We start from the raw sequence: 17,776 nt of genomic DNA on the forward strand, positions 1-17,776 counted from the left end.
AAAAATCTCTATGCAAAAAAGGATTCGGAACTATTGTACCTAGACCTCAAAGATATTATTCAAATCCATATTCCAGAATAAGATGACTGTCTTTCATTGCCAACACCCAGAAGGGAGACAATTTTATCTATCAATAAAAACATTTTTTTGATTTTTTTTGGAATGCTAAGTGTGACAAAATAAAACGTCCAGTTATTACTCAAGACTATCAGTAAGGAGGGTTCAAAATATTAGAAATAAATAAATTTATTATGTCATTGAAATGCTCATTGTTGAAAAGTTTGATTAAAGGTAAGAAATCATGATAGATATTTTTGAAGCTATAAATGGTGTACAACTTGTTCACAAATTACTTGATTTTTGTGATGCATTCATATTTGGCTGTGTAATTCCAAAAAATAATGTTTTTAGACAAGATGTTTTCAATTCCTTTCTCTATGTTATAAAATCTTTTGATGGGAGTTTCTTCAAAGAAAACTTTCCTAGTATTCCTGTTTTGGTTAACACAAATATTAAAGTGGGTATGAAAACACTATTTATGAAAAGCTGGTAAGAAAAGAGTGACAAAGTAATCAACATAGATTTGATATGAATGTCTGTATTATGCAGTATAACAGAGAAGTAAGTGCCATTTCAAAATATCTTAAATTTTTTCTTACAAACAATTCATACCAAGGGTTTATTAATCCATAAATTTTAATATATTATAAATCTTTGTTGTTGCATAATACATAATCTAATGAAGTGTCCATGTATAAACACTTAAACTCTTGTAATGTAATTCCTACTTCTAAACTCAAGTGGGAATCAGAGTTAGTTCAATATAGAGCCGATATATTTGTTAATAATGCTTTTAATGTATGCCTTAAAACAACCAAAGACACACACCTACACTGGTTACAAAATAGATTACTTCATAGAATTCGACTCGTGAATCATTACTTCACGAAAATTAATTAGGTGTCCTCTAACTGTTGCTCATTTTGGTAAACATGAAGTTGAGACAATTCAGCATGTCTTCATAAACTGAGAAAAAGTATCCACAATATGGAGCAACCTAAGCTTGTATATTTACCATGTTACTTCCTTAAGACTTGGTTTTAATGTAGTTAATATTTTGTTAGGTGAACTTCCATTGTCTAAAAACAACAAAGTTATTAATTAAATTATTCAATGTTCAAAGCAATATTTGTTTACTTGTTTAAGAAAGACGAACTACCAAGCTTTTGATCTTTTATTTTTTTTTTTATCTTTTATTTTTTTTTAACAAATACAATGCTGAAAAATATATAGCTTGTAAAAATTTTAAAATGCAAAAATTTGTCAATGCTTGGCAATTCTGGTGATCTATCTTTGACACTATGATTCTCCTTTTTTTATTTTCCTTGCGTTTTTTATGTTATTTTTGTGATCGGCTTCGGCCGATCACAGTTGTGTCCATATGAGGCATCCGGCAAATATAACTATTTGCGCACGCATTACGCCTTTCAATATTTTATTTACTCTGCAATGACAACCTTATTTAAATCTTTAATTAGACGTAGATTACTAAAACGATAATCTTATCCGTTTACCCTGAAAATAAAACATTTATAGAGTTACATACATAATGATTCAAATCACGTTTTTTTCACATATGCGTAGGAATATTAGTCGGAAGTATAATTCGCCTACTAAAAGTAAAGCTTATTCATGCCTTGCCATTTCGGAAATCAATAAAACGGTGCTGTATATAGTTTACTGCATGTAGCGTATATTATATAAACAGAGCTGACCAATGATATTTCATGCCGATCATTCCTTTAAAAGGAATACTTGTTTATTAATTTATTTATTTTAAGGTCACAGTGATAGAAAAGGGAATTTCGACAGATTTGGTAAAACTGAAAACTTAAATAATCAGGGAAATTGTTCTCAACGCTAATGTGTCCTTCAATAACATCAGAGACATTGAGATGAATCTCAAAAAAGCTCAGGTAAAAATAAGTCAGAACGTTTCATGGATTGAGAGAAAAACTTTATTACCCATTATGTTAGACATTTTCGCCAAGGGATTTGATAATGTTTGGCTGTTTGAATTTCTTAAAAAAAGAATTAGTGTTATTAAGGATATAGCTTATGCCTAATGTTATAATCCGAGGCACTTAGTAAATTGATGAGGGGTATTTCATAAGTGGATGCTATTTGGTACGGTGTCCACACCTTTGTTTCAATTTAGATACTGATTTTTACCGGTATTCCATGTTTAATTTGATATGTAATAATACTTGTTGACTATTAAAAAAAACCCAGCTTCCCGTTGTAAACAATTTCAATTTTTTGATTTGACAACTTTTTTGTTGTGATTTAAACAAGGATATGTTGAACGTTGCATGAATAAACAACATTTAGAATGAAACATTCAAGCACAGCTTCAATTTCTTCGCAGGCAAACTGATAACAGTAGTGGAGGTTGAAAACTTGTCTTTAAACAAGGGTTAATTTTTTCATTCTGATTACTCTTTGTTTAGATTTGTATTTTGTTGTATTTCCAATACTGTAAAAGTGGTTATTTACGCGTGGGGGAAATTTACACTAGCTACGCGGTAAGCTGAAAAACCGCGTAAAATACCCCCGCGCGTATGGTAAAACATTAAACAATTTAGAGTGGTAAATCACGTATCCGGGTATTTAATACCCACGCGTATTGTTTGGTCATAGAAAACGATTACTTAACCACCAGCTTAAATAACCACTTTTACAGCATTTCAAACCAGATGCATATGGCAATACATAGACAACATACGCATTGATCACTGTGTAAACTTGTACACTGTCACTGTATTTGTGAGTTGTCCCACCCAGAGATTGTTTTCGTTATCAACACATACACTGCGGGGATGTTCTATCCTATGTTCTTCTGTGAGTAGTTGAGACAAGAATTGACCGTCCTGATCCAGAAGATGAATTGTATTACTGACACTATCACAAACCAGAATGTGCCCAAGAACATCAGTACTAATGCCATAGGGACCAAACCCTGACATTTGACCTGTATAGGAGAACCTGTGTTGTCCAAATTTATCCACCACCACTACAGCTTCTTTGCCATAGTCTGACACACAGATATTACCATTCATGTTTTCTGTGATATAGTGAGGTATATCATAGAGCTTTTGTCTTTTCTTGTCTATCTGTATGTTATGTATTTCCTTTCCTGTCTTGTTGTATCTGATGACCTTCCCTTTTCGAACCTTTCTTAACCCCACAAGGATGTCCCCATTTATTTTGGAGTAGTGTACGCTGAGCGCTTCCAAGTCTCCTGTGTTAATAAATTCATTGATTTCATTATGTTTTGTTACCCTTTTGATGACGTTTTTGTCTCTGTCTGTATATAATAGTTCCCCATCCGGTGTTATTGTGTGATAACCTTCACATCCACCACTGCTTCGTATTCTCAAATACTGATTCCTGTTCAGATCTGTTCGGACAAGACTACCTCTACTATCACTGACCCAGAGTCTAAAGGATTTATCTAGTGATATATGTAAGGCATTTTCAACACCTAGCACTGTCCACTCTCTGATTTTCGCGACACTTAAAGACTGAAACAGTGTCTGTTTCACGTCACATTTCTCTCTTTCGTATTTCCTATATGAATGTTCCCTTATTGGTTTCAATTTTGAATAAACCTTTTCCATGAATTCTATTTTTCTTCCTTTCGCTTTAGTGATGGAAAAAGTCATTTTACCCAGTAGTTTGGCGACATCTTCCTTGCTGTATTGACCAGCGCTAAATACAGGTGGAACTGTTTTGGATGTCTCTGGTATGGGTCGTATAATCAAGTTTTCTAATTTAAGAGCAAATGATAATTGTTGAATGTTTGAAGGAGAAAGGTAACTATAAAGTGTTTTGGTTAAACTATTTAGATAATTGCTGTAGTCATCTATTTCTAGGCCTTGTTCATTTAATGTTTGTAACAATGACTGCTCTGTTTTGTCGACTTGTTCTATATTATCTGACATGACGGCATCTACCACTTTTTTCACAGCATCAGCTTCAGCCCTCATGGATGCTCTTATGTCTTCCATGATCTCCTTTATTGCTGTGATATCTCTAGCAATTTCCGTTTTCAAATCTTGAGATGTAGGATTTAAATAGTCTTGTATTTTAGCAATTTCTTTGTGAAAAAGTGTAACTTTTTGATTGAAAACCATTTCTAGATCGGTAAACACATGACCGCGGTGTTCTTTAGTGCCTGTACATTTAGAACAGATTGGAATCCAACATACTTCACAGAGAAGATCTATTTCTTTTGTTGGATGGATCTTGCATTTCTCAACAGGAATTTGTCGTTTGCGTTCACTGTAAGAGGCTACGTCATGGATCTTGGTTTTCTTATTTTTCTGATGTTCATCTCTGCATTGTTCACACATTGGTTGGTGACAGTCATTGCAGTAAAACTGGCAGTTCTTCTCACAGTCTTCAGTGCCACACACCAAATAATGCTGGGCGTCGGGTGGTATTTGGGATTCAGACAATGCCATCTGAAATAAGAAAAGAAAACCCGTTTCAATGCAGTTGAAGCTGTTTATTATTAAGATACAAATATAATCAAAATCTCTACAGCCAATCAATTTTACATGTTGACCTAATGTCTATGTATATAATTGAATACCACAAATGGACAAAAAGAAATTTAGTTTACAATTAAAAAAGCGAATGATTTTAAAACATTATTATTAACTTTAATATTTTTGCTAGGTTTCTTTAGTTTTGAACAAAATTGAAAAGAAAACTACATGTATTATTCAGAAACAAAATATTCCTTTACAAATCATTCATTCGCTTAAAAACGCAATGAAACATTGTTTCTTGTAATAGAATAAGGTTATTTGTTATAATTTGGCTTGATAACATCGGTATCTATTGTACACCTCAGACCTGTTTCTTTACAAATGCAAAAATAATTGGAAAATACAAACCATATTTTGAAGCTGTTCCTATATTTCAGCATGGTCACTATAGGTTGGTTATTACAATAAACATATACGATTATGGTTTGTTGACTTAATCTTGAAATAGATACTATATTACGGTTAGGATAATATCACCTTTTTAACTGCCATGATAGATATATGTTAGAAATTATGATTTCTTATTGTATCAAACACGAATATTGTAACTTACCGTGTGTATTTGTCATTAATTGTGGCTTTTACATAATTTCAGCCATAATCACGTGAAGGACAAGTTTTAAATGAGAGTATACGATACTGTTGTAATTTACTTCCTTGTTGTACATGTAGTCTCTGGTATTCGATCGATTTCCAAGCCCCAACATATGTTCAAGTGCAGGGATATAACAAAAATGTCTATATTTATAGTAAACTTAAAAACGGCACAACGAATGCTTATTTGTCAAAAAGAAGCACATACATGTACATTCACATACATTCACATAAACAATCTCCTTTCTGAACAGTATTTAGGATATATGTAGTAAACGAAATGAATATTTCTTTACTCAAGAGATTTTTCAAACCCCTTATTAAAAATGTAAAGACTTTATGACATCATACCGTTCGTCAATTGTTTGCCCATCGGTATGGCTACTTTTTGTTTAATTCGTGATAGATAACTCGTGTAAACATAAACAAAAATACGAATAATCTGCTGTAAGTAAAAGACAGATATTTTGGTGTCTTATCATTATTATTTTTTTGTCCGTTTCATTTCTAATCAAACTAAAGAATCATATCGGGTTCAATGTATCTTTGAGATTGTTAACGTTGTTTGTTTGGGGTCGGGCCAACCGTCATTTAATTTACTGACACCAAAAAGCGAATTTCAATGGATTACATAAAAAAGTAAAGCTTTTTTTAAAATTAGCGTGAATTCCACACTTTAAAAGGAAAATATTCAAAATGTAACAGAAATAATTATTCTTACTTCCCGTTTCCTCTGTTACAACTCACTAGTATAACATATAGCTCTTATCGTATAGAAGGTGCCTTGAAATTAGAGTATAAACAAAGTTTTGTTTGTTTGTTTCCTTATTGCACAACTTGATTCAAATTCAATTTTTATGTCCTTCTGCTTACATGTATGTACAAGAGCTTGAATTTAATTAGAGTTTGTGTAAATAAATAGTCGAATCAAAACGGACACTCTTTTGGGTTTTGATTTATCTAAAAAAAAAAAGAAGAAAAAAAAAAGAAAGAAATTCACATTGGGCAATTTTCCTTATTAAGGACATAAGGAACCTTTCCACTAAAAGAGTTTACAAAGTGTTTTAATAGAAACAAATGTTTTTTCATTAACTTTTCACCAGTCAACATGAGTTGTAAACTTTCTGAAATTATACAAATTAATTTCTTTAAGGTTGTCCTATAGCAATAAATGTATATGTTCAAAAGAAAATATCAATGTTTACATGCTAGTTGTTTTGTTATCAACTCTCAGACGGGTGAACCCCCTTGCAAAAATTATTGACATTAATGAAATTTGCCAGATGTCCGTTTTTCCTTACAACAATACCCACCAATATTGGGGAAATTAGAACTGGACATACAAAACAGAGTATATACATTTACTTAAGCCACATCTCACCAATAACTTTGCGCAAATTGTTTTTAGTTAGTTTCAAGTAAGTACGCTTTATGGACCTGATGTACCAAAATACAATACAAAAAAATGCGATTCATGTATCGTGTTTGGTCCTTTTTTACTATTTTATGCACTCAAACTAAAATTTATAGTCTTTATTCTATAGAATGACATCATAGAAAAAAGATTTGGTAAAATGATTTATATGTTGACGGATTACTTTTCACGCTATAAGCTCTAAACCGAGTAGACCCTGACAAAAAATCCATATAAATCAGATTTTGCTACAGATTTCTGCTTAGATCTCTCTACAATGTTAGATATCATTTAAACATTAATTGATTGACGATTAATTAAATTCGAAATAGCTTGTGTTTCTAAATTTAAACCGATTTTAGTAATCAAAGTACTGAAGTACTGACGGGAGTTGATTTTATCGATTATCATTTATTCAAAATCAACGATATGTGATTTTGCTTGGCAGGTAGTATCAGTAATCGAAATATTTCTTTTTGTATGGATCCAGGCAAGATTGAACTCTTGTCTTGTTCAACCAAACGCTCGGCTGTCTCCGTTTATCTCCGACAAGCAAGAGAGACTCCAGAGTGTTGTCGGATATTAACAGAGACAGCCAAGTGTCTGGTTGAACGAGACTACATTGAACTCTAGCGTAAGAATACATACGACTTTAAAAATATCGAAACTGTTTGTACAATTTAAAATCTTATTATTTTCATGGTATTAATAAATAAGTTTTCTTGAGAAACAATGCTTCAGAATACATAGCATCGAATTTATCGATTATTTTCAAGAACTACTATGGTTTCATTAATTTTCGTGAGTATCAATTTTCGTGGATTTTCTGAAAACCACAGTTTCAAGGATACGTAATTTCGTGGCCAACGATCCTATCAATACAAAATGTTAGTTGAAATTGAATTTCAATGAACATTAAATTTCGTGGATCAACTTAACAACGAAATCCACGAAAATTGGTATTCAACGAATATTGATGAAACCACAGTAAGTGTTGTCAGCGGTATTGATTTGTGCTTAGGTCCAAACACTGTTTCACTTTCGCTTTGTCTGAGTAAGTGCATAGGAGAGTTGATTAAAATCAACTCCCAAAAATGAAGAAAACAATAAAAAAAAATTTGGGGGGGGGGGGGGTGGGGGGGGGGGGGCAAATCTAAGAAGATATATGCATACAAGGGATCCTGCTTAATCTGAGAATTCGTTTTTCGTTTTTACATTACCAGAATCGAGTTTCTCAACACTTCACACTTCTTTCTCTTATAAAATACATATACTACGGTTTAAAGCTGCTTGGTCCGATTTTATATCAAATTTTATGCACGCTATTAAACGATGGCTATGCTTAGTATATGTATAATAATAGACATTGCAGTAGTTTTACCCGTCAATTATGCCAAATTTCAATGAAGAAAAATACGTACAAAATTTGCAAACAAAACCAACGACATTAAAAGGTACCGCGTTATTTCGCCTCGTGTTCAATTTCACCCCTGACGACGAGACGGGTATGGTTGTATTACGAATTTGACATCGCTTTAAATAAAGGTCAAAATGATCAGACAAATTACAAATAAACGTGTGTACGTATTGTTTGCTAATATTTCTAAAGTCTGCTTTCTTTACAATCGATGCATAGCGTGCGGGTTGAATAACCCCAATCATTCGGGGGACGAAACCAAGCGGTTTCCTTTTCTAAACATTCCCGTGATGCAATTTGTTTGTTTTTTCGTTTGCCCAAAGATAGATTATTTTTATTTACTTTCAATATTTCTAACTTTGAAAGGAGACTGATTCTGCTTGTGTAAATAGGAGAAAGTCCATAATTTTCTAAGATATATGATTTGTATGGAAAAAATTAAGATACTGTAATTACAAAAAAATCGGACCAAGCAGCTTTAAATGGCTTATTATCGACATTATTTACAACAGCGATGTTGAGCAAAATCAATACCGCGTATCTAAAGCGCTATGAAAAAGTGGAACCAATACTGTTTGAATCATTAAATTTCGCAATGGCTCAATTTTCTTGGAATTCGTGGGTACCTCTCATCCACGAATTAACATCCTCCACGAATTCATAAATTAAGGCAATAATCCTTTTGAAGGTATACGAGAAAACACGAAATTACGTCCCCACAAACCTGTAAAATTTAAGTAATCCACGAAAATTGCCCCAACAATTTTTTATGATTCCACAGTAGTGTAAAATCCGTATAATGACGTATTGCTACGTCATATAGTATAATATACTCGGACTACTTTAACATCTTTTAAAGTGTTAAGGACGAGGTCTTAGTAAATTGCCTCCGGCGAGTGCACTATGTATCAAACCCTGACTACTATTTAGGCATAGTACATGCACAGCACAACACTACTGTTTTTATTATGCCGACTGTTGAATATACTGACGTGCTTTGCTATAAGTAGCTGTGACGTTCAAGTGTTGACAAGTCCCTAAAAAAATCACTGGAAAAGCAAGCGTTTTTTGTTTTTTTTATTCAATTTAATCAATTGATTTGATTGTTTATTTAATCAACAAGTTGTTGTACAATAAAAAGTCAACAAAAGTTTATGTTCTTTTCAAGAAATGAGAGACGTTTGGTCTTACCGAGAAAACTCGAAATGTTTAGCAGACGAAATGTCATTGAATTTTTTTTCTTGGACATTTTTTATCAAGCGTCATTTAAAAAAGCGTTTTTTGTGATTCTCATGTAGAATTTCTTTGAAAAATGTTCAATCAATTTGTTCAAAAGTTTATAAGAAACTTTAACTTTAAAATAAGTGTCAATAATGAAGTGTTTTTGGAAAAAATGAATAATTTTAATTGCTTGATGTCAGTCGTATATATCTACGTTACTACGTTATATATATATATATATATATATATATATATATATATATATATATATATATATATATATATATATATATATATATATATACCGTTAGTTATAATAACGGCTAATTTACCGTAGCGGTAACGCGTTGGGCTTCAAGCTGGAATGATTTACGCGTCGTGTGTTCGAATCCTGCTGTCGACGCTTGAAAGATTTTCGTTGAAAACATTTGCCGTGCTCTATTTCGGCATAGTATGCTTACGCAATATAAATCCTTTAGTACTATGCGAAAATAGATGAGTATTAAATATATAGTGACAAACTGACAGAAGGCATAATAATATTAAATATATGGTTGATGTCTTGAAATTTAAGCTATATTTGGCAAGGGGAAGAAAAGCATGATAGAGGGTGAGGCTGGCCAAGCCCTTTTCACGTTTTCGACCCATTTGAGCGCAAAAATCGCTTTTATATTTTAAGACCGTTTTCATGTCTTTTGCTCATCTTGCAACACTAAAGGTAACGGTTACCCCCTGCAACTAATAATTAGTATATCTTTGCGTTTTACACCTAGATATGTCCGTGTTTTAATTATAAATCTTTGATTCTAACATTGAAAATATATGAAAAGATATTTAAAACCTCTTCAATAATATTAATGATAATTTACGCTTGTTGTGAGTAGGAAGACATTTTTTTAAAATATAATTTATAAGAATAATGTCATTTGTTAAAGAGATAGGAGATCAAAGTTGTAAAAAAAATGCATAGCAATTATATAGGAAACTGTTTTACATGTAACAGTCGCTCTCAATTCCTGATAAACACGTTACAGTCTACATTGCGTTCAGAATTGTAATTCATTATAGCAGCTTGATAATCGAAACTGTTACATAACTCCGATGCATACCTGCGCTCGATTATGAACTATGTCTTGTCGCCAAATATATGTCAAACATCGGCATGCACGTCATTACACGAACATTGATATCAGCCTCTCCACGTTCAATATAAAAAGGACATGCAAACGGAACTGGATTTTAATTTTGAGCACAATTAGGTAAGATTAAATAATAGAATATTAAGATAAAAAAGTAAAGTAAAGTATTAAAACACACACACTCACACTAACACGGACAACCTATAAAACTATTGAATTACGTCAGAGAACTTAATAATATGAAGAACACTTAGAAATACTTATTCACCTTGTGTCATTATATTGCAGCTCAACGATCATGCTGTCAGAGAGTTGGTCTGAATGTTACATGTATATAGCAATCCACGCTTTAAACTTTATAGACACAATATAGTTTCCATTTTTTGTACGTTAATACCAAGTTTTGTATGCGTCCTAAATTGAGTGCAAACAAGCAATACCTATTGCCTCTAGCGGCTTCCGGCGCGGATCCAGTGCGCAGTAATAATTCCAGCTAAAGTAAATGTCAACACTCGTTGTATTGCGTTTATTTCGTTTTTATATAAATTTACTTACTTTCATCTGTGAGTTACTTATTAATGATATATTGAATATTCTGGTAAAAGTATATATATAACCGAATCATTGATAGTTTTTCTAATTCGTAACTCAATACCAAGTTTTAGACTAAACAAGAAAGGGTATTTTTTAAAAAACCCACTCAAAATCAATTATTATTTAAACTGACACAAGGAGCTCGGGAGCTTCTTGTTTGATAAACTCATATTAAAGGTTAGTTCTTGTATGCTATGATTCTCTATATCAAACCGTTGGTGTGATGTACATAACTAAGAAAAACACAATTATTGAAGTATACGTTACAAATTTAATTCGTAGGTTTATAACAAAAAAAGCCACCGACAATGTGAATATTAGACACTAGTCACTAAATAAGAAGTTCTTCCTTTTTCATTGTGTCATTAATCTATTTCTTTATATATATATATTTATTTTCTATCGTTTTTCTGGTGCACCTCGGTCAAGAGAATGTCCGCCGTCACTTCCGGTCGTCTACGGAAGGAAATTTGAAAAATTGAATTTTTCGACTTTTTTATTTTTGAAATTTTTTTTTTTTTTGAAATTTTTACACCTTATAGTGACCCTTTTTCTGATTCAGAATATGTAATTTGTTTTAAAATCAATCAAGGCATTCTCGAGAAATTAAGCGTCAAAGTTCTAAAGCGGAGTCTGAGTAGCGCAGTCGATAGATTCGTGGACATGGCCAAGGCGACCCGGGTTCAAGCCCCGAGTGCCGCAAATTTTTTTTTTTTACAATTTTTCGCTTAGATCTATGGTTTTATCTTTGAATTGATAAGTTTGATCTAATCTATTCAAAAATCGGACGGTAGACCCACTCGTTGCTCGCAACGAGATCGCGTCTAGTTTTATCTATTTTTAATTGCTTGAAAAATGACGCAGACCAATAAACTTACATTGTTCTTGAGTTATCGGGATTTTACCTCATATAAATCATTAATATCGTCTGTCGTTTACAATGTTGATAGTTAATGCCAACATTAAAGTTCAATATAAAGCGCAGTAAAATCGAACTCCGATTAATTAAACTTACAAATGTAGAATGATGCAGACTCAGAGATTTTATACAATCTAAATAATTATATTGGCTGTATCGTTCAATTCCATTGCGCACACTATTTCAGGAACTGCAAAAAATTGTGTTAAAATCAAACTTAACATATTAAGACTTGATGGAAAGGTGTGTGGTCAATCAAATATATAAATGATGAATTCATGAATTGCTATTATAATATCTGCCAAATTAAATAAAGGCCTAAAAGTATGTTATCTTAGTTTGCTTAAAATTTCTTATATTGTTTTTGTTTTTTAATTGTTTTGTTGTTGTTTTATTTTACATATAATTCAAGTTAGAGCACTCAAGAATATCAAACAACACCTTGAACATACAAACAATACATTTCTCAACACAGCTTCAAACTTCTACTTCCGGTTGGTGATAGAGAGGAAGTTTTTAATACACGCACATCTGTTACAGATAGATAAATTCATTTACAAACTAAAACATTAAAACTTTAATTAAACATCTTTTTTTAAAAAAAAAGGAGATAGAAAATTGATTCGAAATGCAAATAATTTTTTTATGATCGTCAATTAAATCACCAAGTTGTTTCGTCGTTAAAAAAAATGTTGTCGAGAGTGGATAATTTTGGAAAGGTTTAATTCGTTTTTTATTAGTTGGGCGATTGCTATTATATACTTACTGTAGGACTGGTCAGTAAACTTTGTGTAGTAACCCCAGTGTGCACTAGGAAAAAGTTATTGATATGTGTGTATGACGCAGAAAATATATAAGAGAGGTTAAACCGGATGCTATGGGGAAAATTCAGCCTGCGCATGAGCTAGTCTGGTTCCTGTGCGTAATGGGTAGCTCAGGGAACCAGGCAAGCACAGGTTTATCTGAATCGGGACCGGGATTCCATGCCATATGCACATATAAGTTCAAAGGCGCTGTATTTGTAAAATTGTCTGTAAACATTACAGAAACAAAGTAGTCCTTTTAAAGAAATGATCGGCATGTGATAAATTGTCAGTATTATGAAATAAGGTAATGTTATGCCGAAACTACAGCATGCATCAGATAGCATAATTTATAATGTTTTATTGTTTTCCGAATACACATGTAGCTTAACTTTACCTTTACAGAAGGCGAGGCTAGAGTACTTCCCGATTAAAATTATTTAAGTATTTAAGTATGATTGAATAATCATGTGACTGTATATAATAGATGATTGAATAATTATGTCACTTTATAAAAGTTTAAATCTCAAGAAAGATGCATCAAAATATGAAATTGATTTGTAAACACATTTTTAGTATAGCTGTCACTGCATAACGTAGTTACATGTAACACAGTAGTGCGAAGCGAAATGTATGCGCAAAAATTAGAATTCGCCGAATACCTGATACTATACATGCAATCTTCATTAATATAGATCAGAATTATTTTAGAAGTATGAACCCTTTAAATTTTCAGATTAAAAGTAAACTATACATATGTATACGTAATACAACGTTATATAACGGCTAAAAGCAGGGGGCTAGAGTCGGTGGAATCTGTGATAATTTTAAGGCTTTCACGTTTTCGTTGGAAACACATGTAAATGGTCCACATATTGCAGTTCTTTTTTAAAGGACAGCAACTTGTAAATACTTAATCGCCGTTTGCCATATTCTGCCTTTATGCGTCATACATGACATCACGAAACTGGTGTGCTTGTGAGAAGATGGTGAAAACTGCACACAAAAAACCCACACAAAAAAAACCCCCAAAAATAAAACAAAACCAAGATTGAGAGATGCATGATATGATCATTATTCATTACATAATCAATCATTACGTCAACCAGTAAATCAAACATCAATAAATAGATTTCTTCAATCGACCGACAAAGCAAATCTACATAAGCCGTTGAATAATCTATTTCCCAACAACGGACTTGTAATTTTGATTACTAAATGTAGAAATACAGTATTATGTCAAGATATGTAATGATATAAGGATTTCCGGGTATAGATTTCTATGGATCGATTTACAGTCTTTGACGGAAGTGCCTTATTAAGTTTACTTAAGGCGACATTGCATCTTCGTCACTAAATTTGGTTGAATTACCTCCAATATTGCATGACGTCGTTTTTATATCAGCTCTCAGTTTTGAAATAACAACGTATCTTTTAACCAAATTTAAATCAAATCTTTATTTATAAAAAAATATGTATTGATATAAATAGTTGACAAGCCTCGTGCGAATTTAGATGATTCGGTCAGAATGCTAGAAAAATCCACGGTAGATTTTGAAAACGGTCGCTCATAAGGTCTGTAAAGGGTGTCATCCTGTCTAAATTTTAACGCCAGGTTCTTTCCTACTCGCCGAAAGAAGACATCGTCTTCATCATACAAAATGGCAGTATGTTTCCATCCGTACTGAAGCAATATTTGCCTCATCGACACTATTCAATCGAATCAAAACAAATCATGTTGACTGTTTTCCTTTATGTGTGCATGTATCAAAAATATATTTTGATTCCAAAGACTTCATTTTTTAAGATTGATTAAAGTTGGTGGTTCATATGTTTCTCACTTAACTGGCTTATCTGGACCGATTTAGTTTAGCAACAATTTATACGCAAACTTGCTTAACTTTATCTTTCAAAAACCCTTTAATGTTGATCTAATTATGCTTACTCAATTCCCCACTCCTTAAAATACATCTATAGTATTGAGTGAAAAAAAAATACCTAAAATTAACCCCCAATTAACTGGAAAGTTAAAACATCAGTTGTATTGTTTGGATTCCAAAACTACATTCCACACAGATGAAAATATCACTGCTAATGTATGAGATTCCTTGAAAGTTATTGGTATCTGTCATCTATATAACCTTAAAATTATCAAACTCGTTTATATGAATGATAGTTATCCCCTCCAGATTGATATTTATATTGCACACTCTCCCTACCGCGTGTTTGTACTTTTTTCTGCCTGTGTACAAAATTCTCTCTCTACCAATTTTCTTAATCCATACACCTGTGTTGATGCCAAGTGAAAATTAATAGGGTGCAATTAAATATAATCCATAGCTAAAGGGAAACAGCATTGTTCAGATATCAACTATACCAGACTTAATTTGATTACGTCATCACTTTCGTTCTTCATTTTCTGCGATCGATAACAAGGCTGCATCTGGTAAAACCTTATTTCCACAATTACAAATTTAAATTATTTTCTGAGTCTTTAACAAACATAGCATTAACATTTCAATAAGTGTGGTAGTTTGAGATATAAACACCGTCACGTTACCATGTAAACTTATCAATTACTATAGAGGTCAATGTTTGTCATACAAATGGAATTTCTATTGAGATGCAAGATTGCTATGGCCGTTTTAAGACTATAAGACTGTGCTCATTTCTGTCAGAAAGAGAATCTACATAAAAATATAAAATCTTCAAAGGTAAAACAGATGGATTTTTATATTAACTAAGATTATAGTTAACATTTCCTAAAAATTTGATATAGATCTGATGGTTTAATAATTGACCATACAGCCTCCCTAATTCATTTGCCAAGGCGTTCTTTGACATCAGTCATGCAATAATTATACAATTACCTCGGAGTCCCTGATCAAGCAGCGTGAACAATGTATAAAAAACGTCATTATCTCGTTAATATGATATAATCCTTCTATTGTTATTAATTCTTTTGGTAGATAGTTGCAATATGTGACAAGCAATTACATAAATCAGATTGCACGGTGTCGGATAGTGCTATGGACTACAAAAATAGCATGATGACTGACGGTTTCCTTTTATCAAAGAAAAACCTTTTATTCGTTTTGAAAGCAAACTCACACATTGTTTTTCTTCTCCGTGTAATGAGCAGAGTTTCTATTTAAGACAGTACTGTTTCCAGGTCGATTTATCTATGTACAGGTTAAATACAGTGTACTTTATATCACGGAGGAACATCTTCATTTCTTATTCATTTTCGGTTGTTTGGTTGTGAACCATAGGTCCTAGACTTATTTCATCGTAATTGCGTTTTAGGACTTCACAAGTGTTTAAAGTTCTAGCACTTGTAATTGATAAAATTATAATTTCTAAAAGATTAATTTGAAAATGTTGTTTTAATGACAATGTCCTAATTAATGTTCTTAAAAATTGTGTTGGTGCCGTATTTTCTTAGTTATTTTATGATCACAGCTTAGCTACATCACCAATGGTACAAAAAAAGGATTTTTTTTTTACATATACATGTATAATATTTATATTTTTACATTCATTTTATATTTCCACTTAATCTGTTTGGTAATCTGTAACTTTAATGTAATATTACTCATCGCACCCGATGACGGCTTTTGAGCAAGAGTAAACGTCATTCCGCATTTTCCATTGATATATCATTGTTACACTTGATGTTTAACCACAGATGTGCGCCTAATGGGACGCTTTTTGGCTCCCCCGACACAGGTCATAAACATTATGTTAATAAAGTGACAATACAAAATACAAAATACAAATAAGCATCTAAAAATAGTATGCTATGTAATGCACACGAATAATGACACAGACGGCTACAGTACTAGAAATAAAAACAGGCACGTGGGCCTTTACAGTCACCTGGACATTATGAATACTGGGATTGATAGAAAGGCGATTTTAAAATAAATGGAAAATCAAAACATGCCTAGGTAAAAGAAAGTAAATTACAAATTCAAAAGCGGCATTCAAACAGAGATGAAGAATTAAGATTGGAGAAAATTATTGATGCTGTTTTATTGCACAAAGATAATAAATGAAGGTTTGTGTGGCCTTTTTTTCAATTTTTGGAATTATTTGGACAACAGTCAGCAGTTCGCCAGCTGTTGTCTTGGCAGATATAGTCAACTTTTTTCGTCGGTCGACCAATTTTGTGTCTGTCGAGCCAAGTTATATTTTGTTGTGCTGAAACAGTCGTTCAAAAGTCCGTCAAAAAATTCTCGATCCTTTGGCAGACAGTGTGTAATGTATGACGTCGGTCGGTCGACATTAAAGCATTTAATCCTTTCTTAAATGTCGGCCGATTGAAACTGATATGATACCAATTGGCAATCAAAGTACTGAAAGTACTGTTAGACGGTGGCGTCGTTTGAAAGTAGCATATTAGATGTATTATAATTATTGTCGTCGAAAACCGCGGCCAGTATCGCATACATGTACTAAAACTTTACGCTTACTCGCACAACTGGTCGTGAGTTTCCTACATGGATAATTCTGTGGAAATCGTAGCTGTGATCTAAATCCACACTTTACAAATGCTGTGTCTCTTGACCGTCATCTTTTGGGGAAAACCCATAGATTTATCACTGTAGCCTTTGTAGTATAGAAGTTTGTATCTATATTTTGTATCTATGTTTGTATCTATATCAGTTGACATTAAAAACCCGTTTTCGGTAATAATATGTATTTTGATTGCCCAAGAATGACTCATTAAATATGTGGGTTGCCACCACATATTGAATGAATAAATCAAATCCAAAGCGATTTCATCACAATACGCCCAAATATTTGATTGTGGGAATTTTGGTTTTTGCCCGTTTGAATTTTGGGTTGACCCCGCAAAGGGGAACAACTTTTGAATAGTGTGGATTGGATTATTGTGCTTAAATATATTGTAGATTTCTCAAAGTAACGAGAACAAATAAAGCTTTAGTATGATAAAATACTTATCAGGTTTTTACTAACTATTTGGGCATACATGTAGTATGTTTATTGTCCCTCTCGACAGCATTTTCCCTCAATTTCTTCACGGGAAAAAAGT

At 32.5% G+C, this 17,776-nt stretch overlaps 1 protein-coding gene across 1 annotated transcript; it reads right to left on the reverse strand.

The window, feature by feature from the left end:
* Nucleotides 1-732: 732 nt before the first annotated feature.
* On the reverse strand, nt 733-5,246 carry LOC109618766 (uncharacterized). Its single transcript, XM_034461943.2, has 2 exons — nt 5,170-5,246; nt 733-4,526 (listed from the first exon to the last, which is right to left on the reverse strand). Exon 2 carries the CDS (start codon nt 4,524-4,526, stop codon nt 2,793-2,795), a length of 1,734 nt encoding a protein of 577 aa, XP_034317834.2. The 5' UTR covers nt 5,170-5,246; the 3' UTR covers nt 733-2,792.
* Nucleotides 5,247-17,776: the final 12,530 nt, after the last annotated feature.

The sequence above is a fragment of the Magallana gigas genome, chromosome 4 (assembly GCF_963853765.1).
Source record: "Magallana gigas chromosome 4, xbMagGiga1.1, whole genome shotgun sequence".
Lineage (NCBI taxonomy): Eukaryota > Metazoa > Mollusca > Bivalvia > Ostreida > Ostreidae > Magallana > Magallana gigas.

What these genes read in the sequence shown, in the direction of transcription:
- LOC109618766 (XM_034461943.2), bottom strand. Translation starts at nt 4,526, where the DNA reads ATGGCATTGTCTGAATCCCAAATACCACCCGACGCCCAGCATTATTTG.